At 45.2% G+C, this 24991-nt stretch overlaps 1 protein-coding gene across 2 annotated transcripts in view; it reads left to right on the top strand.

The window, feature by feature from the left end:
- plch2a (phospholipase C, eta 2a) overlaps positions 1-24991 on the top strand; it is a 328352-nt gene that overhangs the window by 245014 nt on the left and 58347 nt on the right. For both annotated transcript variants that reach the window (XM_072244834.1, XM_072244833.1), the window contains 2 exons: positions 3568-3726; positions 10774-10818. In XM_072244834.1, coding sequence (XP_072100935.1) covers positions 3568-3726; positions 10774-10818 — 204 coding nt within the window. The remainder of the gene's footprint in view (positions 1-3567; positions 3727-10773; positions 10819-24991) is intronic.

Consider the following 24991-nt stretch of genomic DNA (forward strand, 5'->3'; position numbering starts at 1 on the left):
TTAAACGACATCTTTGGAATGTAGGAGGAAACCGATGCACCCAGAGGAAAGCCACACGGCCATGGGTAGAACATACAGACTCCTTACAGACAGCTGCAGAATTACACCCAAATCGCTGTCGCTGTAATAGCATCACGAAAGCCCCCAAGCTACCGCGCTGCCCATCGCTGCAAAAGAATCTCTGCAGTGATGCCCTGGGAAAATTGACCTGACGACCACAGCCATCTTCCCTTGTGTGAGTTGTGACTCCGTCCACAAGCAGGGACAAGGTCGGTGCGCAGATGCTGGCTCAGTAACCGTGTACTGAGCTGACGGGTTTGCACAGGGAGACTGTCCATCTGGGGGTGTGGTGCCTGAGGGCTGCTTGCTGATGTGAAGGGGGTGAGTGGAACATTGTAAAGGCAGGAGCTCGATGTGCTGTCAGTTGCTTTCTTCTGTTAGATCTTCTGAAGGAACCGTTTGACTTTAGTGCCCTTGCCACAATAGCAAATGTTACTTTAACAACGTCAGGAAAGAACAATAATCCTGGCATATCAATGTTAAAATTTAAAAATAGGAATTCCAATCGAACTTACAAACAGGGTCAATGTCAAGGACGAAGATGTCAGTGGATGAGGAAGTTGTTGTCACCTGCCGTTGGGATAACGCTAGGACCAGCCTGAGCTCAGTTCCACTGTGCCCTCCTGGCAGGGTGCAAGCTCAAGCTTTGTTGGCCAAACAAGACCAGGGCGGTGGTGAAATCCAAAATGTCAGCGAGAGGGGAGGTGGGGTAGGGCTGTGATGGGGGGAGGGTGCGCATGCAGTACCTTTGCGCAAGATGAGCTGACCTTTTTATACACAGCAAGCTGTTATGATCTAAACACACCAGCTGAACAGTTGCAGTTCCAAGCATAACCTTCAAAAGGCATCTAATTAAAATTCTTGATAATATTCCAGTTTTGTGGGAGGAGCAGGAAGCAGGAGGTGGGACTAATCAGATACGTCTCTCAAACAGAGCAGAGAGAGAGTGGACCAAACAGCCTCCTCCTCTCTTGTAGTGTTCTGTTAAAGTGATGGAGAAGTGATTGATGAGATATTTTCAGTGGCGCGCGGGATATTTTCCTTCCCTCCAGATCATTGGGCAAAAGCATTAAAATCATATCATTTGCAGAATGGGAGATTCTATCCCCACTGTGCTGCCACGACATCAAAATATGTAATTACAAGTCACACATCCTACATCACAGCCGATCCTCGTTGCTCTGGAGTGGTGCTGGTTTGGACTGAGTGAACCTAAGTTGGCAGAGTCAGTGTGATAATCGCACTCGGCTCTGACTGAGTAGGATAGCCAGCTCCCCCAGAAGGAGAAAGAGGATGAAGTTAGCCTTCCAGTTCAAAACTCTCTGGGCAGATCCAACAAAATCTGTGATCTGTTACTGGATCTTAGTCTCCTGGGTGGACCTGTAAGGGTGCAGTTGAAGGAACATGCACAAAGTGGTGGAGGAACTCTGCAGGTCAGGTAGCATCTATGGAGGGGGAATAAACAGGCGAGATCCTTCATCAGGACTGGAAAAGAAGGGGGCAGAAGCCAGAATAAGGAAGTGGGGGGAAGGGGAGGAGCACGGAGAGAGGTGAGCCCAGATGAGGGGAAGGTGGCTGACTGGGGCAGGAGAGATGAAGCTAGGCGGTGATGGACGGCAAGGGTAGGGGCTGAAGAAGAAGAAATCTAATAGGGAAGAACAGTGGACCTTGGAAGACAAGGAAGGAGGAGGGGAACCAAAAAAGAGGTGATGGGCAGGTGAGAAAAAGAGAAGGGGTGAAAGGGGAACCAGAATAGGGAATGGAAGAGGAGAGAAGGTGGGAGAGAGAATGTTCATGCCATCGGGTTAGTCTCATGGCAGTGGTGGAGGCCACGGACAATCATCTTGGAATGCAAATGGGAAGTTGAATTGAAATGGCTGGCCACCAGCGGAGCGAAGGTGTTGAACGAAGCAATCCCCTGCAACTCCCGGTCTATTGACGTAGAGGAGGCCGCACCAGGAGCACCGGATACATTAGCCAACCCCACACAAAATGCTGGAGGAACTCAGCAGGGCCAAGCAGCACCTATGGCAAAAAGTACAGTCGGCATTTTGAGCCGAAACCCTTCGGCAGGACTGGAGAAAAAAAAAACTGAGGAGTAGATTTAAAAGGTGTGGGGAGGGGAGAGAGAAACACTAGATGATAGGTGAAATCTGGAGGGGGGAGGGATGAAGTAAGGAGCTGGAAAGCTGATTGGTGAAAGAGACAGAAGGCCATGGAAGAAAGAAAAAGAGGGAAGGAGCACCAGAGGGAGGTGATGGGTGGGCAAGGAGATAAAGTGAGAGAGGGAAAGGGGATGGGAAATGGAGAGGGGGGTGGTTTGGGGGTCATTACTGGAAGTTTAAAAATCAATGTTCATGCCATCAGGTTGGAAGCTACCAAAACGGAATATAAGATGTTGTTTCTCCAACTTAAGTGTAGCCTCATCATGACAGTGGAGGAGGCCATGGATAGGCAAATTGGAATGGGAATGGGAAGCGGAATTAAAATGGGTGGCCACTGGAAGATCCTGCTTGCTCTGGCAGTTGGAGCGTAGATGCTCAGCAAAGCGGTCTCCCAATCTACGTTGGGTCTCACTGAGGTACAGGAGGCCATACTGGGAGCACTGAACACAGTAAATGACCCCAACAGACTCGCAGGTGAAGTGTCGCCTCACCTGAAAGGACTGTTTAGGGCCCTGGATAGTAGTGAGGGAGGAGGTGTAAGGGCAGGTGTAGCACTTGTTCCACTTACAAGGATAAGTGCCAGGAGGGAGATCAGTGGAGAGGGGCGATTGGACAAGGGAATCACATAGGGAGCGATCCATGCGGAAAGCAGAAAGTGGGGGGGGAGGTGGAGGAAAGACGTGCTTGGTGGTGGGATCCCATAGGAGGTGGCGGAAGTTTCGGAGAATTATGTGCTGGATGCAGAGGCTGGTGTGGTAGGTGAAGACAAGAGGAACCCTATCCTTGGTAGGGTGGCAGGAGGATGGGGTAAGAGCAGACGTGTGTGAAATGGAAGAGGTACGGGTGAGGGCAGCATTGATGGTAGAGGAAGGGAAGCCGCTTTCTTTGAAAAAGGAGTACACCTCCTTCAGTCTCAGCCCGAAATGTCGACTGTACTTTTTCCCATAGGTGCTGCCTGGCCTGCTGAGTTCCTCTAGCATTGTGAGTGTGTTGCTCGGATTTCCAGCATCTGTACATTTTCTCCTGTTGTTGACAGTAGACGATCCCGACAGTTTGAAGGAGGTGGGAAGAGTCTGTTAATCGGCTGATATCCAGTAACCACCAACGAGCTGCATGAAAGCTGTAATGGTTCCTCTTTGCATAAACTTCATATAACTGCATGTGCATACCATTCCATGACGTAGTGACCAATCATGATCTAGGCATCCCATCTGAGTCGCATTTACTCCTCCATTTCTCCCCTCCCAACTCATCACTCCTCTCTCTTTCATTTTCTCCCCTTCTCACCCTGCCTCCACCAGGGTGGCATTAACAAGCCTGTCCCTCATCTCTCCTTGAACAGGCCACAGCCAACCGGAAGCACGTGGAGAGTGTGGCTAAAAAGAAGCTCGACTCGTTGTTGAAAGAGTCGAAAATCCGTGATCGGGAAGATCCTGACAGCTTCAGTGTAAACGCCATCCCTCAAGCGGCCAAAGTGTGTCAGAAATTGGACTCAAAGAAGGTATGTCCCCCCCCCCCCCCAACCCCGCCACTTCACTGATGATTTAGTGCTGAGGTGCTGAACTAAAAACTGCCGGTCTGTATGATAAAGTTAAACATCAAAATATAAAGATAGCAGGGCAGGTAGTGCAACGCTTTCCAGTGCCTGCAATTACTGATCACGGTTCAATTCCCACCACTGCCAGGAAAGAGTGTATACCTTCTCCCCATGACCAGGTGGATTTCCCTGGGTTTCCCCCCACATTCCAAAGACGTAAGGGTAGGGTTAGGGTTAATACATCATGGGCATGCTAATGTTGTTGCTAGAAGCATGGCAACACTTGTGGTCTGCCCCAGCACATCCTTGGACTTTCTTCATTTGCTTATTCTATTTTGTTTTATTTATTGGGATACAGTGTGGAATAGGTCTTTTTTGTCCCTTCGAGCCACGCTGCCCAGCAACCCCCAATTTAACCCTCGTCTAATCACAAGAGGGACAGACAATGAACAAAGCATAAGCAGCATCTGTGGAGACGGAAGGTTTAAGTCAACATTTCAGGCCGAGGCCCTGTAACAGGACGGATCAAGAGCACACAATGACTTATTCAAGATCCCCTCCAAAAAGAAGGGGGTCTCTGACAGTGTAGCCCACTCACAGTACTGCAACAGAGCATCAACTTAACATTTTTGTGCTCGGATTTCGATGGCAGACTTGAGCCCATTTCTATCCAAGCCCCAACCCTCAAGCAAGTTTAGTTAAGTTTATTGTCATGTGCACAACTGGGCGCAGATCCTTCTGCACTCTATTGAAGACCAATAGGAGATTCCCCTCGGACCCTGGCAATTGTTTATCCTTCCATTTGCATCAAAAACCAGATTTTTCCATTGTTAATTTTGGGAGCTTGCTATGCACAGATACAATCTGTGGCCTCTTTATTAGACACACATATGCAGCTGCTCATTAAATGTATCTAATCAGCCAATCATGTGGCAGCAACTCAATGCATAAAAGCATACAGGCATGGTCAAGAGGTTCAGTTGTTGTTCAGACCAAACATCAGAATGGGAAAAAAAGTGAACTAAGTGACTACGACCATAGAATGATTGTTGGTGACAGATGGATAGTTTGAGTATCTCAGAAACTACTGATCTGGAATTTTCACGCACAGCAGTCTCGAGAGTTTACAAAGAATGGCATGAAAGCAAAAAAATATTCAGCGAGTAGCAGTTCTGCGGGAGAAAGCCCCTTGTTAATGAGAGCGGTCAGAGGTGAATGGCCAGACTGATTCAACTGACAGGAAGGCGACAGTCTCTGAAATAACCACACGTTACAACAGTGGTGCGCAGAAGAACGTCTCTGAACGCACAGCACATTGAACCTTGAAGTGGATGGGCTATAGCAGCAGAAGACCATGAACATACAGGAATACACTCAGAGGTACTTCATTAGGTACCTCCTGTATCTGATAAAGTGGCCACTGAATGTAGACTCTTATTTTTATAAGAATGATTATACTTCAAAAAACAACATTATTTGTAAAGTGCTTAGTAGTGGGTGAGACCCTGAAGCCATGAAAGGTGCCACAGTCCTTCATTCTTTCTCTCATGTGATATTCCTACGGATAAGGCAGGCCTATCCTCCCTTTGGAACGCTAAATCTAGCTTCTTCACACCCGACAGAGTCACTTACATTTAATGTTTTGATCATCTTTCCATCTGTCACAGTCTAGCTGCACACATTGACAGTCTCACTCCAGATGGCAACCCTTGTTATTAGATGCAAAGCAACCCCAAGGAAAGGGCCAAACGTCGATACAGAAGCTGCCCTTTGCACTTACCCTTTGCCTGCTCCCATGAGTGTGGTACTTCAGTCACATCCTTAAAAGGGACAGGTCCCATTAACTGTGAAACACTCCGGTTCCGAAAGTCTAGGGAAGACAATCTCCGACCCCACCAAAACATGGGAGATTGGAGTGGGAGCCCACTAAATCCCCCGTTTGTGTGGACGCTGCATGATTCATCACCGTTACAAATAAGTACTCTGAAATAGCGGACAGTAGACCGCATACAATTAAACGATTTAGCTTTATAATTCTTAATTTGACTAAAGGGTTGGTAAAGAAAAAGCGAAAAAAGAAAAGGGCCCATTTTAATGAAACAGCCTAAAGTGCACAAGTTGGAGCTCATGGTTTCCCCTTCGCCGATCCTCCTTTGATCACCCCAAGCTTCATCAAGTCATGGCCCCGCTCCAGGTCAAGTCTTACAATTTTTTCTCCCTGGCATCTTCTCTCCTTATTTCCCACCGAACTAAAAAGCAAACCCAGCTGACACCAGTGTCAGGCACACAATACAAAAACACACTCCCTTCATTGGACGGTTCGCAATCCAAAGCACCCGTTATCTCTAACCATAACCCAAACACTGCTTCTACAGAAAGACCATTACGTAGGCAGTGGAAACTCGCCCAGGGTGTTACAACTGCCTTTCAGTGGTGGGACAGGCCACAAACCCAGCATCAGGACTGACCAAAGCAATGCCACAAATCTGTTGGATTTACTTAATATTGTGTTCTTCAGGCAACACTCAGTCTTTGTTGCCATACAACAGAACATCAACGTTCAAAGTAAATGATTATCAAAGTACATATATGTCATCATACACTAAGCTGAGATTCATTTTCTTGCGGGCATCGCAGTAAATACAAAGAAAAATAATAGAGTCAATGAAAAACCACACATGACGGAGGCGGGCAAACAGCCAATGTACAAACAAACTGTGCAAATACAGAAAGGAAAGAAAGAAAAATTAATAATTATAATAATAAATAAATAAGCAATAAATACTGAGAACACAAGTTGTAGAGTCCTTAAAAGTGGGTACATAGGCTGTGGAATCAGATCGGAGTTGGGGTGATTGAAGTTATCCCCCCTGTTTCAAGAGCCTAATTGTTGAGGGAGAATAACTGTCCTGAGCCTGGTGGTGTAGGACTCGAGGATCCTGTACCTCTGTCCTGATGGTAACAGCGAGAAGAGAGTGTGGTACATAGAACAGTACAGCACAGTACTCTTCAGCCAACTATATTGTGCCAACACTTTAACCTCCTTCACTATCAATCCAACCCTCCCCTCCCACACTGCCCTCTATTTCCCTTTCTTCTATGTGCTCAACTAAAAGTCTCTTAAATCCCGGTAACGTACCTGCCCTTACACACCTCTGTTTCCGCACCTACCACTCTCAATTAAAAAAATTACCTCTGTACTTTCCTCCCAATGCCTTAAATTTCTGCCCCTTTGTTTTAGCCACTTCCAACCTAGGAAAAAAGTCATAGTCATAGCCATACTTTATTGATCCCGGGGGAAATTGGTTTTCATTACAGTTGCACCATAAATAATTATAGTAACAAAACCATAAATAATTAAATAGTAATATGTAAATTATGCCAGGAAATAAGTCCAGGACCAGCCTATCGGCTCAGGGTGTCTGACCCTCCAAGGGAGGAGTTGTAAAGTTTGATGGCCACAGGCAGGAATGACTTCCTATGACGTTCTGTGTTGCATCTCGATGGAATGAGCCTCTGGCTGAATGTACTCCTGTGCCCAACCAGTACATTATGTAGTGAATGGGAGACATTGTCCAAGATGGCATGCAACTTGGACAGCATCCTCTTTTCGGACACCACCGTCAGAGAGTCCAGTTCCATCCCCACAACATCACTGGCCTTATGAATGAGTTTGTTGATTCTGTTGGTGTCTGCTACCCTCAGCCTGCTGCCCCAGCACACAACAGTAAACATGATCGCACTGGCCACCACAGACTCGTAGAACATCCTCAGCATCGTCCAGCAGATGTTAAAGGACCTCAGTCTCCTCAGGAAATAGAGACGGCTCTGACCCTTCTTGTAGACAGCCTCAGTGTTCTTTGACCAGTCCAGTTTATTGTCAATTCGTATCCCCAGGTATTTGTAATCCTCCACCATGTCCACACTGACCCCCTGGATGGAAACAAGGGTCACCGGTACCTTAGCTCTCCTCAGGTCTACCACCAGCTCCTTAGTCTTTTTCACATTAAGCTGCAGGTAATTCTGCTGACACCATGTGACAAAGTTTCCTACCGTAGCCCTGTACTCAGCCTCATCTCCCTTGCTGATGCATTCAACTATGGCAGAGTCATCAGAGAAGTTCTGAAGATGACAAGACTCTATGCAGTAGTTGAAGTCCGAGATGTAAATGGTGAAGAGAAACGGAGACAAGACAGTCCCCTGTGGAGCCCCAGTGCTGCTGATCACTCTGTCGGACACACAGTGTTGCAAGCACACGTACTGTGGTCTGCCAGTCAGGTAATCAAGAATCCATGACACCAGGAAGGCATCCACCTGCATTGCTGTCAGCTTCTGCCCCAGCAGAGCAGGGCGGATGGTGTTGAACGCACTGGACAAGTCAAAAAAATGACCCTCACAGTGCTCGCTGGCTTGTCCAGGTGGGCGTAGACACGGTTCAGCAGGTAGACGATGGCATCCTCAACTCCTAGTCGGGGCTGGTAGGCGAACTGGAGGAGATCTAAGTGTGGCCTAACCATAGGCTGGAGCAGCTCCAGAACAAGTCTTTGGCTATCCACTCAATCTATGCCTCTTATCATCTCATACACCTCTATCAAGTCAGCTCTCATCCTCCTTTCCTCCAGAGTAAAGCCCTAGCTTGCTCAACCTATCCTCATAAGACCTGCCCTCTAATCCAGGCATCATCCTGGTAAAACCTCCTCTTCACCCTCTCTGAACCTTCCATATCCTTCTTATAACATGGTGACCAGAACTTGAATATTCTCTTGTATATATCTATTTCCTTTTCATGTGAAAAAATCCAGTAATGCCCACCAAAGGACCTCCCAGAGATGTTTTATTGCTTGAATCCTGCCTTTTATGGGTGCCTAATGAAGCTATGGTTTCCTTGGGTTCAGTCACTAGTAACTACAGGGCCACCCAGAAGTAGAGAACAGGCATTTACAAGCACTGTGGAGCTTTGTTGAAAGGATAAGATTTTCAATTACAATTCAAATAATATGTTTTATTAAAACTGAAATGAGTTTTTTAACACAGAGCCATTCTGGTAACTCTACTCTGTTTAGCTTAGTGCTCAGTGTAATTAAATTGCTGGAGCAGTGCTTTAGTGTACTGACATAGAATGATATTTCCCACCTGACTGATGGTTAATGAATGAGTGCTGGTTGAGTTTTGCTGCCCACACTTGGCCCAGGGACTGCTGGATTATAATTCCAGTACAGGCAGTGGTTGCTGTTAGACAGTTTACAGGGGGAGCATCTGGTCAAAGGTACCTTTTCTCTGGAAGTTCTTTCCTGTAACCACCTCCCTCAATTCCCCTTGCCCAAGCTAACAGCTAATTTTCCTTGGAGCCCTGGAGAAGGGTCTTGGCCTGAAACATGAACAGTTCATTCATTTCCATAGATGCTGCATGACCTGCTGAGTTCCTCCAGCATTGTGTGTGTGTGTGTGTGTGTGTGTGTGTTGCTTTGGATTTCCAGCATCTGCAGATTTTTTTCTGTTTATAATTTTCCTCTCTGCGCCCATATTTTTATTACTGATAAACAAAATAATTCAAGGAATTTGTGTTTTTTTTAAATGGGTCAGTATCTAATCTCCTGAGTTTTTTGGGCTGCAGTGACTAATCTTTAGTTCAGAATGATCCTGGTGGTTGGAAGACCTGGGCATTTGTTCAGAATTCTACTTCTCCCACTGATCTGGGATCCCAGAGGTGACCTGTGGCTGGAGCACTGACACACAGATACTTCCCACCTGAATGAGTGATGGCTGAGTTTAGCTGCTCACGGTCTTTTGCATAGCTCTGAGAAGCTGCAAGATGCCAGTTCCTCTGTAGGTAAAGGGGCCAGTCCTAGCCAAAGCTCCCTCTCTCGGAATAGAAGAGATCCATGTGGAAGCTGTAAGCAGGAATTGAGCCCAGCTCGTGTGTCCATACCAGTTGAAGTTGACCTGACCAGCCTCGTGCCAGGATTCCAATCATGGTCTGTGGTCCTGCAACAGATCCAAGACTCTAATTGTGCCAATGGTTCTGCTTCCACCATCTCATCAGCTAACAAGTTCAGTTTTAGAGCCAAAACTGTTGGAAATGTTGTCTTTCTAATGTCCTATATCATCTCAGCCTGCTCCTCATCTAAGAAAAGGTGTGCTGGCATTGGAGAGGGTTCAGAGGAGGTTCACAAAGATGATTCCGGGAATGAAAGGGTTATCATACGAGGAACATTTGATGGGTTTGTACTCACTGAAATTCAGAAGGATGAAGGGATCTCATTGAAACCTTTCGAATGTTGAAAGGCCCAGACAGAGTGGATGTGGTGGGAGATTCTAACACAAGAGGGTACAGCCTCAGTATAGAGGGTCATCCATTTAAAACAGAGATGCAGCGAAATTTCTTCAGCCAGAGGGTGGTGAATTTGTGGGATTTGTTACCAGAGGCAGCTTTGGAGGCCAGATCATTGGCTGTATTTAAGGCAGAGCTTGATAGGTCCTTGATTGGACATAGCATCTCAGGTTTTGGGGCAAGGCCAGGGAGTGGGGCTGAGGAGGGGATAAAAAAGATCAGCCATGATTGAATGGTGGATCAGACGCGACGGGCCAAATGGCCTAATTCTGCTCCTATGTCTTAAAGCCTTACGGTCTAAAGAGGAATGAACTCTCATTCTTGGTCATAGCAAGTCAGCTCAATTCCTCACTTTGCCATCCAATGAGTGATTAGCGTGGCTCATCACTGCCATGACTAACAGGGATTAGCTGCGGTCATTGTAACAAGATAGCCAGTGATGTAATGGCACCAGCACCAGACTTCGAGGGGAGACGTTCTGGTCGGAGTGGGAAAACAACAATTGTGACAAGAGACCATTCTCCCTATAAACCCATTCCACTATTTAATTCAGTCCATCAACCCTACTTTGTCTCTATATCCTTTTCTGCTTTTGACTAAGATCTATTGATTATTAACTAAACTGGCATCCACTGCACCTACATCAACTTGTCACATGATCTTTCTTTCCTCTCCAACAGCATAAACGAAGCTCCAGCTCCGTGTCGACAGTGGAGAAGTCAATGGTAGGCTGATTGTTCTCTGAAGTGTCATCACTGTCAATTGGGATGGTATGCCCGATGCTGGGAATACATAGAATGAAGCCAAGGGAATGGTTATTTTGCCCAACTAGTCTGTGCTGATGTTTGTATATCACATGATCCTCCCCATGCCATTTGCCTACACTCAGCTTTTCGGCATACCAACCTGTATACCTTTTCCATTAATAATCAGGAATGCTTGAGATTTTGGTTTGATTAGACTGACAGAATTCCCATTTTTCAGATTGTTTGTATGTGTAGTGTCATACGACATAGGCGATCATGGCCTTTCCATCACTATGATTGTTCTTGGTAAATTATTCTACAATGTAGTTTGTCATTGCCTCCTTCAGGGCAGTGTCTTTACAAGACAGGTGACCCCAGCCATTATCAATACTCACCAGAGATTGTCTGTCACAGTGGTCACATAACCAGGACTTGTGATATGCACCAGCTGTTCATACGACCATCCAACGCCTTCTCTCATGGCTTCTGATTGGGGGACTAAGTGGGTGCTACGCCTTGCCCAAGGGTGACCTACAGGCTAACAGAGCGAAGGAAAGCCTTACACCTCCTTTGGTAGAGACTTATCTCCAACCTGCCAACCTATTTTTGGATGTTATTCCTATTAATAACCCAGTACATTTATAATTTAGGGCAGCACACACAAAATGCTGGAGGTTCCTCTGATATTTATAATTCATTTTTTTAAAGTTACACAGCATTGTAGTAACTTTTTCCATTGAACCTTACAAGTTTAAAAGGTTCACAGAAACTAGAACCCCTGTGAGCTTCAGGGGAGGTGAGAACTGTGACCGCGGTGAGTTTCAGAGGCAGGTAGGAACCAGGACTGATGAGTTTCAGACGTGTGGGAACTGAGACCATGGTGAGTTTCAGGGATGTGGGAACGGGGACCCCAGTGAATTTCAGGGGTGTAGGAATGGGGACCCCGGGGAGTTTCAGGGGTGTGGGAATGGGGACCCCGGGGAGTTTCAGGGGTGTGGGAAGTGGGACCCCAGTGAGTTTCAGGGCTGTGGGAATGGGTACCCCAGTGAGTTTCAGGGGTGTGAGAACTGGGAATGATGTGTTTCAGGGGCGTGGGAATGGGGACCCCGGGGAATTTCAGGGGTGTGGGAATGGGGACCCCGGGGAGTTTCAGGGGTGTGGGAAGTGGGACCCCAGTGAGTTTCAGGGGTGTGGGAATGGGTACCCCAGTGAGTTTCAGGGGTGTGAGAACTGGGAATGATGTGTTTCAGGGGCGTGGGAATGGGGACCCCGGTGAGTTTCAGGGGTGTGGGAATAAGGACCCAGGTGACTTTCAGGGGATGGTGGGAAGTGGGACTCTGGTGAGTTTCAGGGGTGTGGGAACAGGGACCCCAGGGAGTTTCAAGGGTGGTGGGAACTAGGGACCCCGGTGACTTTCAGGCATGTAGGAACTGGAAAAATGGTAAGTTTCAGGGGTGTGGGAACTGGGACCCCAGTGATTTTCTGGAGTGTGGGAGCTGGGAACAACGTGAGTTTCAGGGGGCTGGGAACTGGGTACACGGTGATTTTCAGTGGGGGTAGGAACCAGGACTCTGATGAGTTTCAGGGAGAGTGGGAACCGGGACCCTGGTGACTTTCAGTGGATGGTGGGATCTAGGATCACAGTGAGTTTCAGGCATGTAGGATCTGGGATCTAGGTGTGTTTCAGGGGTGTGAGATCTGGGATCTAGGTGTGTTTCGGTGGGGTGAAAACTGGGATCTAGGTGTGTTTCAGGGGTGTGGGAACTGAGAATGGTGTGTTTCAGGAGTGTGGGGACTGGGATCATAGTGATTTTCAGGGGGTTGGGAACTGGGTACACAGTGATTTTCAGTGGGGGTAGGAACCAGGACTCTGATGAGTTTCAGGGAGAGTGGGAACCGGGACCCTGGTGACTTTCAGTGGATGGTGGGATCTAGGATCACAGTGAGTTTCAGGCATGTAGGATCTGGGATCTAGGTGTGTTTCAGGGGTGTGAGATCTGGGATCTAGGTGTGTTTCGGTGGGGTGAAAACTGGGATCTAGGTGTGTTTCAGGGGTGTGGGAACTGAGAATGGTGTGTTTCAGGAGTGTGGGGACTGGGATCATAGTGATTTTCAGGGGGTTGGGAACTGGGTACACAGTGATTTTCAGTGGGGGTAGGAACCAGGACTCTGGTGAGTTTCAGGGGAGGGTGGGAACTGGGACCCTGGTGAGATTCAAGGGGCTGTGGCAAACATCAGCGGGTGAGCCTGATGCCGACTCTATTAAAAAATAAAGCAGATGAGCTTGAGGCTCAGTTGGAAATTGGTAATTATGATGTTGTGGGAATAACAGAGACATGGCTTCAAGTGGACAGGGCCTGGGAAATGAATATTCAAGGATATACGTCCTATCGAAAGGACAGACTGATGGGCAGAGGGGGTGGGGTGGCTCTGTTGGTGAGGAATGATATTCAGTCCCTTGCGAGGGGGGACATAGAATCAGGAGACGTAGAGTCAGTATGGATAGAACTGAGAAATTCTAAGGGTAGAAAGACCATAATGGGAGTTATCTACAGCCCCCCAAACAGTAGTCTGGATGTAGGGTGTAAGTTGAATCAAGAGTTAAAATTGGTATGTCGCAAAGGTAATGCTACAGTTGTTATGGGAGATTTCAACATGCAGGTAGACTGGAAGAATCAGGTTGGTACTGGACCCCAAGAAAGGGAGTTTGTGGAGTCCCTCCGAGATGGATTCTTAGAACAGCTTGTACTGGAGCCTACCAGAGAGAAGGCAATTCTAGATTTAGTGTTGTGCAATGAACCGGATTTGATCTACAAATTGAGAGGGAGAAGGGAAAATCGGAAGTGTCAGTATTACAGTTGAACAAAGGGAACTATGGAGCTATAGGGGAGGAGCTGGCCAAAGTTCAATGGAATGATACCCTAGCAGGGATGACAGTGGAACAACAATGGCAGGTATTTCTGGGAATAATGCAGAAGGTGCAGGATCAGTTCATTCCAAACAGGAAGAAAAATCCTAAGGGGAGGAAGGAGAGGCTGTGGCTGACAAGGGAAGTAAAGGACAGTATAAAAATAAAAGAGAAGTATAATATAGCAAAGATGAGTGGGAAGCCGGAGGATTGGGAAACTTTTAAAGGGCAACAGAAGATAACTAAAAAGGCAATACGCGAAGAAAAAATGAGGTACGAAGGTAAACTAGCCAAGAATATAAAGGAGGATAGTAAAAGCTTCTTTAGGTATGTGAAAAGGAAAAAAATAGTTAAGACCAAAATTGGGCCCTTGAAGACAGAAACGGGTGAATTTATTATGAGGAACAAGGAAATGGCAGACGAGTTGAACAGGTACTTTGGATCTGTCTTCACTAGGGAAGACACAAACAATCTCCCAGATATAATAGTGGCCAAAGGACCTAGGGTAATGGATGAACTGAAGAAAATTTATATTAGGCAGGAAATGGTGTTGGATAGACTGTTGGGTCTGAAGGCTGATAAGTCCCCGGGACCTGATGGTCTGCATCCCAGGGTACTTAAGGAGGTGGCTTTAGAAATCATGAACGCATTGGTAATCATTTTCCAATGTTCTATGGATTCAGGATCAGTTCCTGTGGATTGGAGGGTGGCTAATGTTGTCCCACTTTTCAAGAAAGGAGGAAGAAAGAAAACAGGGAATTATAGACCGGTTAACCTGACGTCAGTGGTGGGAAAGATGCTGGAGTCAATTATAAAGGATGAAATTACGACACATTTGGATAGCAGTAACAGGATAGGTCCGAGTCAGCATGGATTTACAAAGGGGAAATTGTGCTTGACTAATCTTCTGGAATTTTTTGAGGATGTAACGATGAAAATGGTCAAGGGAGAGCCAGTGGATGTAGTGTACCTGGGCTTTCAGAAAGCCTTTGATAAAGTCCCACATAGAAGATTAGTGGGCAAAATTAGGGCACATAGTATTGGGGGCAGAGTACTGACATGGATTGAAAATTGGCTGGCTGACAGGAAACAAAGAGTAGCAATTAACGAGTCCCTTTCAGAATGGCAGGCGGTGACCAGTGGGGTACCGCAGGGTTCAGTTCTGGGACCGCAGCTGTTTACAATATACATTAATGATTTCGATGAAGGGATTAAAAGTAACATTAGCAAATTTGCAGATGACACAAAGCTGGGTGGCAGTGTGAAATGTGAGGAGGATGTTATGAGAACGCAGGGTGAATTGGACAGGCCGGGTGAGTGGGCAGATGTAGTTTAATGTGGATAAATGTGAGGTTATCCACTTTGGTGGTAAGAACAGGAAGGCAGATTATTATCTAAATGGAGTCAAGTTAGGAAAAGGGGAAGTACAACAAGATCTAGGTGTTCTTGTACATCAGTCACTGAAAGCAAGCATGCAGGTACGGCAGGCAGTGAAGAAAGCTAATGGCATGTTGGCCTTCATAACAAGGGGAATTGAGTATAGGAGCAAAGAGGTGCTTCTGCAGCTGTACAGGGCCCTGGTGAGACCACACCTGGAGCATTGTGTGCAGTTTTGGTCTCTAAATTTGAGGAAGGACATTCTTGCTATTGAGGGAGTGCAGCGTAGGTTCACGAGGTTAATTCCCGGGATGGCAGGACTGTCATATGTTGAAAGATTGGAGTCACTGGGCTTGTATACACTGGAATTCAGAAGAATGAGAGGGGATCTGATTGAAACATATAAGATTATTAAGGGATTGGACACGCTGGAGGCAGGAAGCATGTTCCCGCTGATGGGTGAATCCAGAACCAGAGGCCACAGTTTAAGAATTAGGGGTAGGCCATTTAGAACGGAGTTGAGGAAAAACTTTTTCACCCAGAGAGCGGTGAATATGTGGAATGCTCTGCCCCAGAAGGCTGTGGAGGCCAAGTCTCTGGATTCTTTCAAGAAAGAGATGGATAGAGCTCTTAAAGATAGCAGAATCAAAGGTTATGGGGATAAGGCAGGAACTGGATACTGATTGTGGATGATCAGCCATGATCATAGTGAATGGTGGTGCTGGCTCAAAGGGCTGAATGGCCTACTCCTGCACCTATTGTCTATTGTCTATTGACCCAGTTTCCAGTAAAGAAGGTTGGTTTGGCAAGTCCTGTGACAACAGTTTCTGCATCCTGCCCACTAGGATGTTTCTTGATATTTCCCACTGGACACATTAGTAAAGTTTTTGTTCTAATAGCTTTGGGTTTTTAAATTTCCCACAAGTCGAAATATTTTTCTCATTTCTGCCCTGCATCAACCACAACCTGTTTGTTCTCTCCAGAGAGCCGTAATCACTCAGTTCTCATACCATGCAGGTAAATCTCGTCTGCACTTTCCCCACTGCAGCCATGTCCTTTTTAGAGTCTGGGACCAAAAACATGTGGCTTGATCGCGGGGAGGTTAGTGCATAGAAACTCACCCCTTTGAGGGAGACGTGGGTTCAGTCAGATGACACCTCGGGGTTCTGCCCAACCCTGCAAATGGGACTTGAATCCATGACGTAGTTAAATTGTTATGCACTCGGGACAAGTCAGGAAAGATCATTAAAGCAGCTTCTCGGCATCCCTTACATTATCAAATGAAGCCTATAAATAAACTTGCCTGCAATTTGAGCAGATTTGATGGAGAGTAACAATAAACTGTGATGTGACTTTAACTCCAGCCGCTTCTTATAGCCACTGGGTACCATTGAGGCTCTCTGCAGGGAGTAATAGATGGAGTCAACTACACTTTTTCAAGCCCTGGAGACTGCAGAAAAGCGAGCGAGACAGTAAGGAGCCAAACAGCCTTGATATTCCTCCAGGCCCCATCACTGTGTGTCAGAATCAGCTCTGGCCTGGGCTGCAGCAGTAACAGTGTGGACAGTGCCAAGTGGAAACACAGCGGCAGTTCAGAGAGTAAACCACAGAAAGGCCATTCAGCCCATTTAGAAATTGTGGTGTTGGTGCTCCTCATTCCTCCCACCCACCTTCTGACCCCATTCTTTGATTGTGAAACTTCTCCTTAACTACATCCTGCTGTCCTCCTCTGGCTAAAGGCAGTACTATTCTTCATTGTTTTTATTACTAACTGAGTCATAACTCTGGCTACTCATTGATAGAAGCATCTTCTCTTCACTCAGTGGCCGCTTTATTAGATACACCGGTACACCTGCTCGTTAATGCAAATATCTAGTCAGCCAATTATGTTGCAGCAACTCAATGCTGAAAAGCATGAAGACATGGTCAAGAGGTTCTGTTGTTGTTCAGACCAAACATCGGATTGGGGAAGAAATGTGATCTCGGTGACTTTGACTGTGATCTCAAACCACCTCACCCCGTCTGACGCCAGATGGGGTGGTTAGAGTATCTCTGAAACTGCTGATTTCCTGCGATTTTCATCTATATCAGTCTCTAGAGTTTACAGAGAATGGTGCAAAAAACAAAAAAAACCTACTGTACCCAATAAAGTCGCCACTAAGAGTATATCTAATCTACTAAACCCTTTCAGAATCTAAAGGGTCTTAAAGGAATGAGGTTGCTTTTGCTGATTTGCTTACTTTTGCTGTTTTTGTGTAATACTGGTTCCAGTTCTTCTGCATTCTTTGTATATTAAGGAAAGAACAGTACACAACTGTTGAGAGGCAATGGTCCTGTTCCAGCCAGAGCCATCTCTCACTTAATTCGCTTCAGAACATACTTCACCTTGTAGATTATAGACATTTTGCACGCCACAGTTCTCTTTTTAAATCTTTTTATTGAATTAGTACACAAAAGGTAAACCATATAGGCACTAATACACTGTTGGAATATAACTTTACAAGAGATATTAATACACAAAAAAAATTAGTACAAACAGTGCAGTTTTGATATAAAATAACAAGGTAATATAATAGTATACTAATTTTCATACATATCAATAAGGAAAAGAAAAAAAACCAAAAAAACCCCAAAAAAAACCCCACCATGCAACTAATCTAAAAACCAAAGCAAAGCAATTGGCTAACTAGGAATCAAGTAGAGTTAAACAACTTAAAACAATCACGTCCTCAAACCCGACCTCCATTAAAAACAGTTAAAAAGCAAGAAGGGAATGTAAATATGGACCGAGAGAGAAAAAAAAATTACATTAAATGAAAATGTTGAATAAAAGGTCTCCAGGTCTGTTCAAATTTAGCTGAAGAATCATAAAGATTACTTCTAATTTTCTCCAAATTTAAACATAGTATCGTCTGGGAAAACCAAAAGAACGTAGTTGGAACATTAGTCTCCTTCCAATGTTGTAAAATATATCTTTTCGCCATTAAAGTAAGAAATGCAATCATTCTACGGGCTGAAGGAGAAAGATTACTGGAAATTTTAGGTAATCCAAAGATAGCAGTAATAGGATGGGGAGAGATATCTATATTCAATACCTTTGAAATAATATTAAAAATGTCTTTCCAAAAAGTTTCCAGAGTAGGACTGGACCAAAACATATAAGTTAAGGAGGCTATCTCCCCATGACAGCCACAGTTCTCAAGGAGACTTTGGATTGCGAGTGGATGCAGTCAGTACATTTTGCGCATCACAGTTCCTGAAGGGACATTGGATTGTGCATAACTAGGTACTTGGCAAGATAAGAAGCCAAGTTTAAGCAGAGTGGCCACTGTGTGAGTGGACCAGCATTTAGAGTGGGGAGTTGAGACCTTTGCTCAGCGAGGCTTCAGTGAGGAGAGGCGTAGGCTGTGGGTAGAGGGGTTTTTTTGTTACTTATTCTTTCTTTCTTTATTATTGCACATTTAGAACAGTGTGGATGCCAGGCAGGATAGTGGAATGCTCCTCTTGTGGGATACGGGAAGGCAGGGAGACCTGACAACCGCACCTGCAGGAAGTACATCCAGCTTTAGCCTTTAAACAGACCGTATTAATGAGCTGGAGCTGGAACTGGATGAACTCCAGATCACTCAGGAGGCTGAGGGGTTGATAGACAGGACAAGGTGCAACTACCTCCCCATATGCAAGACACAGGTAACCAGGTGATCATCAGGAGGGGGAAAGGGGATAGGCAGGCAGTGCAGAGTACCCCTATGGTCGCTGCCCTCAACAACCGGTATACTGCTTTGGATACTGTTGGAGGTTGATGTGGACTAGCCCAAGAAAGCCACAGCAAGCAGGGCTCTGGCACTGAGTCTGGCTCTGTGTCTCAGAATGGAAGTGGGTCGAAGAGGTAAGCTATAGTGACAGGGGATTTGTTGCTTAGGGGAACAGAAACAAGGTGCTGTAGACGAGAACAAAATTCCTGGATGGTATGTTGCCTTCCGGCTGCCAGGGCCGGGAACATCTCGGATCGAGTCCACAGCGTTTTTAACTGGGGGGGGGGGGGGAGGAAAAACGGACAGAGATCATGGTCGGTACCAATGACATGGGTAGGAAGGGTGACAAGGTCTTGCAAAGTAAGTTCAGGGAGTTAGGTACTAAGTTAAAGAACAGAACCTCCATCCAGGGCTATGATTTCAGGATTGATACCCATGCTACATGCTAGTGAGGCCAGAAATAGGAAGATCAGTTTAACACATGGCTAAGGAGTTGGTGCAGGAGGGAGGGCTTCAGATATTTGGATCATTGGGCTCTCCTCCAGGGAAGGTGAGCTCTGTACAGGAAAGACAGTTTGCACCTGAACTGGAGGGGGGCTAATATCCTAGTGGGAAGGTTTGGTAGTGCTGCATCAGAGGTGGTGGGGGGGGCGGGGTGTTAAACGAGAGTTGCAGAGGTATAGGAACCAGAGGCACCAGAACAGATACTGAAGTGGTTGTAGAGAAGTACATTGTTCAGCCTACGTACAAAGTCAGGGATCAAAAGGTTGAGCATGGTGAGACTAATATTCTGAGCTGCACATATTTCAATGCAAGGAGTGTTGTAGGAAAGGAGGTAAGCTGAGGGCATGGATCAGCATGTGGAATTATGACATTGCAGCCACTAGTGAGACTTGGTTGCAGAAGGGGCAGGAATGGCAGCTCAACATCCCAGGCTTCTGTTATTTTAGTCATGACAGAGCAGGAGGGATTAAAGGGGGAGGGTGGCATTGTTAGTCAGGGAAAATGACACAGCGCTGCTCAGACAGGATGGACTTAGGGCTCATCTAGTGTGGCTGTGAAATGAGAAATAAGAAAGGTATGACCATGTTAAGCGGATTATACTATAGACCACCCAACAGTCCGTGGAATTTAGAGGAGCAAATTTGTAGAGAGATTGCAGACTGTTCCAAGAAACATAAGGTTATGATAGTAGGTGATTTTAACTTTCCACACATTGACTGGGACTCCCATACTGTAAAAGGGCTAAATGGGAAAGAGTTTGTCAAACGTGTTCAGGAAAGCTTCCTTAATCAGTACATTGAAGCCTCAACTAGAGACAGTACAATGCTAGATCTCCTATTAGGGAATGAGACAATCAGATGACAGAAGTTTGTGAGAGGGAACACTTTGCATCTTGTGATCATAATGCCATTAGTTCCAAGGTAATTATGAAAAAGGTTAGGTCTAGTCCCTGGGTTGAGATTCTAAATTGGAGAAAGGCCAGTTCTGATGGTATCAGAAAGGATCTGGCAAGTGTGGACTGGGACTGGCTGTTTTCTGGCAAAGATGTACTTGGTAAGTGGGAGGCCTACAAAAGTGAATACAGAGTTTGTATGTCAGAATAAAAGGCAAGGATAACAAGGAAACCTTGGTTTTCCCTGTTTAAGAAAAGAAGGAAGTACATAGCAGATATAGACAGGCAGGAACAAATGAGATGCTTGAGGAGCAGAAGAAATGCAAGACAACACTTAAGGAAATCAGGAGAGCTAAAAAAAAGTCATGTTGCTGTAGCAGATAAGGTGAAGGAGAATCCTAAGGGTTTCTGCAGATATATAAAGCAAAAGGATAGCAAGAGACAAAATTGGTCCTCTGGAAGATCAGCGTGGTCATCTATGTGTGGAGCTGAAAGAGATGCGGGGTGGATCTTAAGTAGAATTTTTGCACCTGTATTTACTCGGGAGATGGACATAGAAGTGGAGCAAAGCAGCAGAGAGATCATGGACCCTATACAGATTACAGAGGAGGAAGTGTTTGCTGTCTTGAGGCAAATTAGGGCGGATAAATCCCCAGGGCCTGACAAGGTGTTCCCTCAGACCCTGTGGGAGGCTGGTGCAGAAATTGTAGGGGCTCCAGCACAGATATTTAAAACATTTTTAGTCCGAGGTGTGGTGCTGGAGGATTGGAGGATAGCCAATGTTGTCCTGTTGTTTAATAAAGGTTCTAATAATAAGCCAGGAAGTTATAGGCTGGTGAGCTGGACATTAGTCATTGGACAGTTAATTGGAAGGCATTCTAAGTGACCAAATATATAAGTATTTGGATAGACAGGGACTGATTGGAGATAGTCAACACAGCTTTGTGTGTGGTAGGTGGTGTCTAATCAATTTTATAGAGTTTTTTTGGGGAAGTTACCAGGAAAGTTAATGGAGGCAAGGCAGTGGATGTTGTCAACATGGACTTTAGCAAGGCCTTCGACAAGGTCCCACATGGGAGGTTTGTCGAGAAGGTTCAATTGCTCGGCATTCAAGATGAAGTAGTAAATTGGATTAGACACTGGCTTCATGGGAGAAGTGTGAGGTGTTGCTCCTTGGGAGGACTAACCAGAGCAGGTCCTACACAGTGAGCAGTAGGACACTAAAGAGTGCAGCAGAACAGAGGGATCTGGGAATACAGAAAGTGGCGTCACAAGTAGATAGGATCATAAAGAAAGCTTTTGGCATACTGGCCTTCATAAATCAATGTACTGAGTACAGGAGTTGGGATGATATCTTGAAACTGAATAAGACATTGGCAAGGCTTAGTTTGGAGCATTGTGTGCAGTTTTGGTCACCCGCCTGCAGGTGACCTAAGATGTATATAAGATTTAGAGAGTGCAGAGAAAATTTACATGGATGTTTCCGGGACTTGGGCATCTGAGTTATAGGGAAAAGTTGAATAAGTTAGGATTTTATTCCCCAGAATGTAGAAGATTGAGGGGAGATTTGATAGAGGTATACAAAATTATAAAGGGTCTAGATAGGGTAAATGCAAGCAGGCTTTTTTCATGGAGGTTGGGTGAGATTACAACTAGAGGTCACGGGTTAAGGGTGAAGGGTGAAATTTGAAATGTTTAAGGGGAACATGAGGGGGAACATTTTCACTCGGGGGGAGTGAGAATGTGGAATGAGCTGTCAGTGCAAGTGGTGGATCTGGGTTCAATTTCAACATTAAAGAGAAATTTGGATAGGTACATGGATGGGAGGGGTATGGAGTGCTATGGTCCACGTGCAGGTCAAAGGAACTAGGCAGATTAATGATTTACCACAGACTAGATGGGCCAAAGGGCCTGCTTCTGTACTGTAGCATTCCATGACATTATGACTCTATTTCCGTTCTCCCGTCTTCCATTGACCCAATGAGGCTTGTGGTCAGTGTCCATGCAAGCAGGGGCCATGGACCTTGCCTTCATTTCCATTTCAATTGCACATAGAATTCAGAAGGACAATTGTGTTTGAAAAAAAAACAGAACAGTGATATTGTGGTACATTGTGTTACAAAGAGGGTTCTAGCAGATAAAAGTCAAAGGGTTACGAAGCAGGAAAGCGAGTCAAATGTTGGCCTTCTTTGCAAGAGATTTGGAGTATCTTAGGACAGAAGTTTTGATGTAAATCCACAAAGGGTTGATGCCATCAGGAAGAAGATACAAGAGCCTCTGGACCCAGCACACCAGGTTAAGGAACAGCTATTTACCCCTCAGCCATCAGGCTTCTGAACCAGAAGGGATAAGTTCACTCAGCTTCACTTGCTCCATCACTGAACTCGCATCCCACAACCTACAGACTCACTTTCAAGGAGAGAGTTCATCTCATGTTCTTGATATTTATTGTTTAGTTATTTCTTCTTCTTATTATTATTATTATTATTATTTCTTTTTTTTTTCCTTTTGTATTTGCATTGTTTGCTGTCTTTTGCACACTAGTTGTGTGCCCTGTTGGGTAAAGTCTTTTAATTGATTCTATTATGGTTATTGGATTTATTGAGTATGACCACAAGAAAATGAATCTCAGGGTGATACAGACATATATGTACTTTGATAATAAATTTACTTTGTATCTTGAGATACTGTACATAGTTTTGATCTCCATATTTAAGAAAGGATCTTTTTGCATTGGAGGTAGTGCAGATAAAGCTCAGTTGGGTAAGTCCTAGGATGAAGGAGTTAATGTATGAACGGAATTTCAGCTGGCTGAGCCTATACTCACCAGAGTCAAGATGGGAGGTAATATTGAAACATACGATTTGAAGGCAGACCGAAAGGGTGGATGCTGAAAGGGTGTTTCCACTAATACAGGCCATGGTTTCAGAACGAAATGTGCAGCAATTTCTAATCCCAGAGAGCTATGAGAAGCAGAGTTAGTTAATGTTTTTACAGTGGAGAAGACAGACATCTGATTTTCGAAAGAGTCAAGGGGTTTGGGGAGAGGGCAGAAAAGCGGTGATGAGGCCACATTTGGATTAACATGACCACACTGAATGACAGTGCCAGTTCAAGGGTCATTTATCCTACTCCTGCTCCTGTTACATTCTGTTAGCAAAGAGGGAACAGACAGGGCACAAGACATTCTGCAGATGCTGGAAATCTTGAGCAACGCTCACAAAATTCTGAAGCAAGTCAGGCAGTATCTCTGGAGGAGAAGAAAGAGTCAATGTTTTGGCCGGGTCCCTTCAACTTCTACGAAAACAGGTGACCCAATACAGAATCCCAGGTTTCTGAAAGGGTTCAATAGGTTAAACATAGAGAAGATTCTTCCAATCTGTTAGGGGTCACAATTATAAGTCAGTGACTGATAAAAAGCAATGAAGAATTAATAGAAACGTCTTTGGTCAGAATAGGAGTTTACTCTGGAGTGCTTGAGGTGAATAGAATGGATGTAGTTAAGGGAAAAGTTAAGGGAAAACTTAAGGGAAAGAATAGGATGTGGATTGAGAGTGAATGGAACAATAAGCACTAACAATGCCACTTTCATTTCAATCCCAAATCCCCCCCCTGCACCCCCAGATCAACCTACTTCGAGAAGAGTGTGGACTCAGCTGATTGAATATTTACATCACAGCTCAGGTCACATCAGTTGTGATTAAACTATCTCATCTTTGAGTCAAACGGTTACTGATTCAGCCTCCTGTTGGAGGCCGAGGTACGATATTCCAGGCTCGTACTCCAGAGTAATGCTGAGGTTGGCTGCACTGCTGGAGATACCGTCCTTGGGACAAGACCTTTAATCAAGGCCCGGTCTGCCCTCTCAAGTGGAGTAAGAATCCTCTAGGCACTACTTTAGAGCCTCTGGTCCTGGGCTCATCATTATCCCCTAAACAATATGAGCATAAAGAAGGCAGATAAATGAAGATTGGCCAAACTACATAGAGAGCAATACACTGAAAATACTCCTTTACATTCAAGTCACAGAAAGGGGTGAATCTCCCACAATACTACACACAAGGAATTTTTTAAACATTGGCTTTCTCATCACTTTTGAGCACCTAATATCTTGTGTAACTTTTTCTTGAAGTCTGTCTCTCCGCAGTAGTGAGTGGGCAATGTCTGATAGTCTGGTACGGCAGTGGCGCCATGGATGAGACAGTACTGCTTCACTGGCCACCACTGTGAAACATCTCAGCTGAAAACCGCACTGCATTGCAGTCCCTAGATTCAACATTCTTTGAGCTATTTAGTTATCGAACCCTTTGATTAAAGCCTACAAGGGAGGAACAGGTTGTAAACATGAAATGTGACACTGGCTGTAATTTATTGCCTTTGTAACTCAATCAGTTCAAAAGATTCAATCCATGCATTGAATAATAATTTCTTCCTTTCTCTGTCCTTTCTCCTTTTATCTGCACACGCCTTTCATCCTAAATGTGTCTTTGAGTCACATATATTGGAAGATGTCTACTTCCTCACTTCCCTCTCCTTGTCCATGCCTCCATTTTCCTCAGAATCGGGTTTAATATTACTGGCATATGTACATTGCAATATATAATAAAAACTGTATATTACAATGTATATGTGCCTATGTATGTGTGTGTGTGTGTGTGTGTGTGTGTGTGTGTGTGTATATATATATTTATATTTTAACAGTTAAATAAAAAGTGC

This window comes from Mobula birostris, chromosome 27 (genome assembly GCF_030028105.1).
Source record: "Mobula birostris isolate sMobBir1 chromosome 27, sMobBir1.hap1, whole genome shotgun sequence".
In the NCBI taxonomy this organism is placed as follows: Eukaryota; Metazoa; Chordata; class Chondrichthyes; order Myliobatiformes; family Myliobatidae; genus Mobula; species Mobula birostris.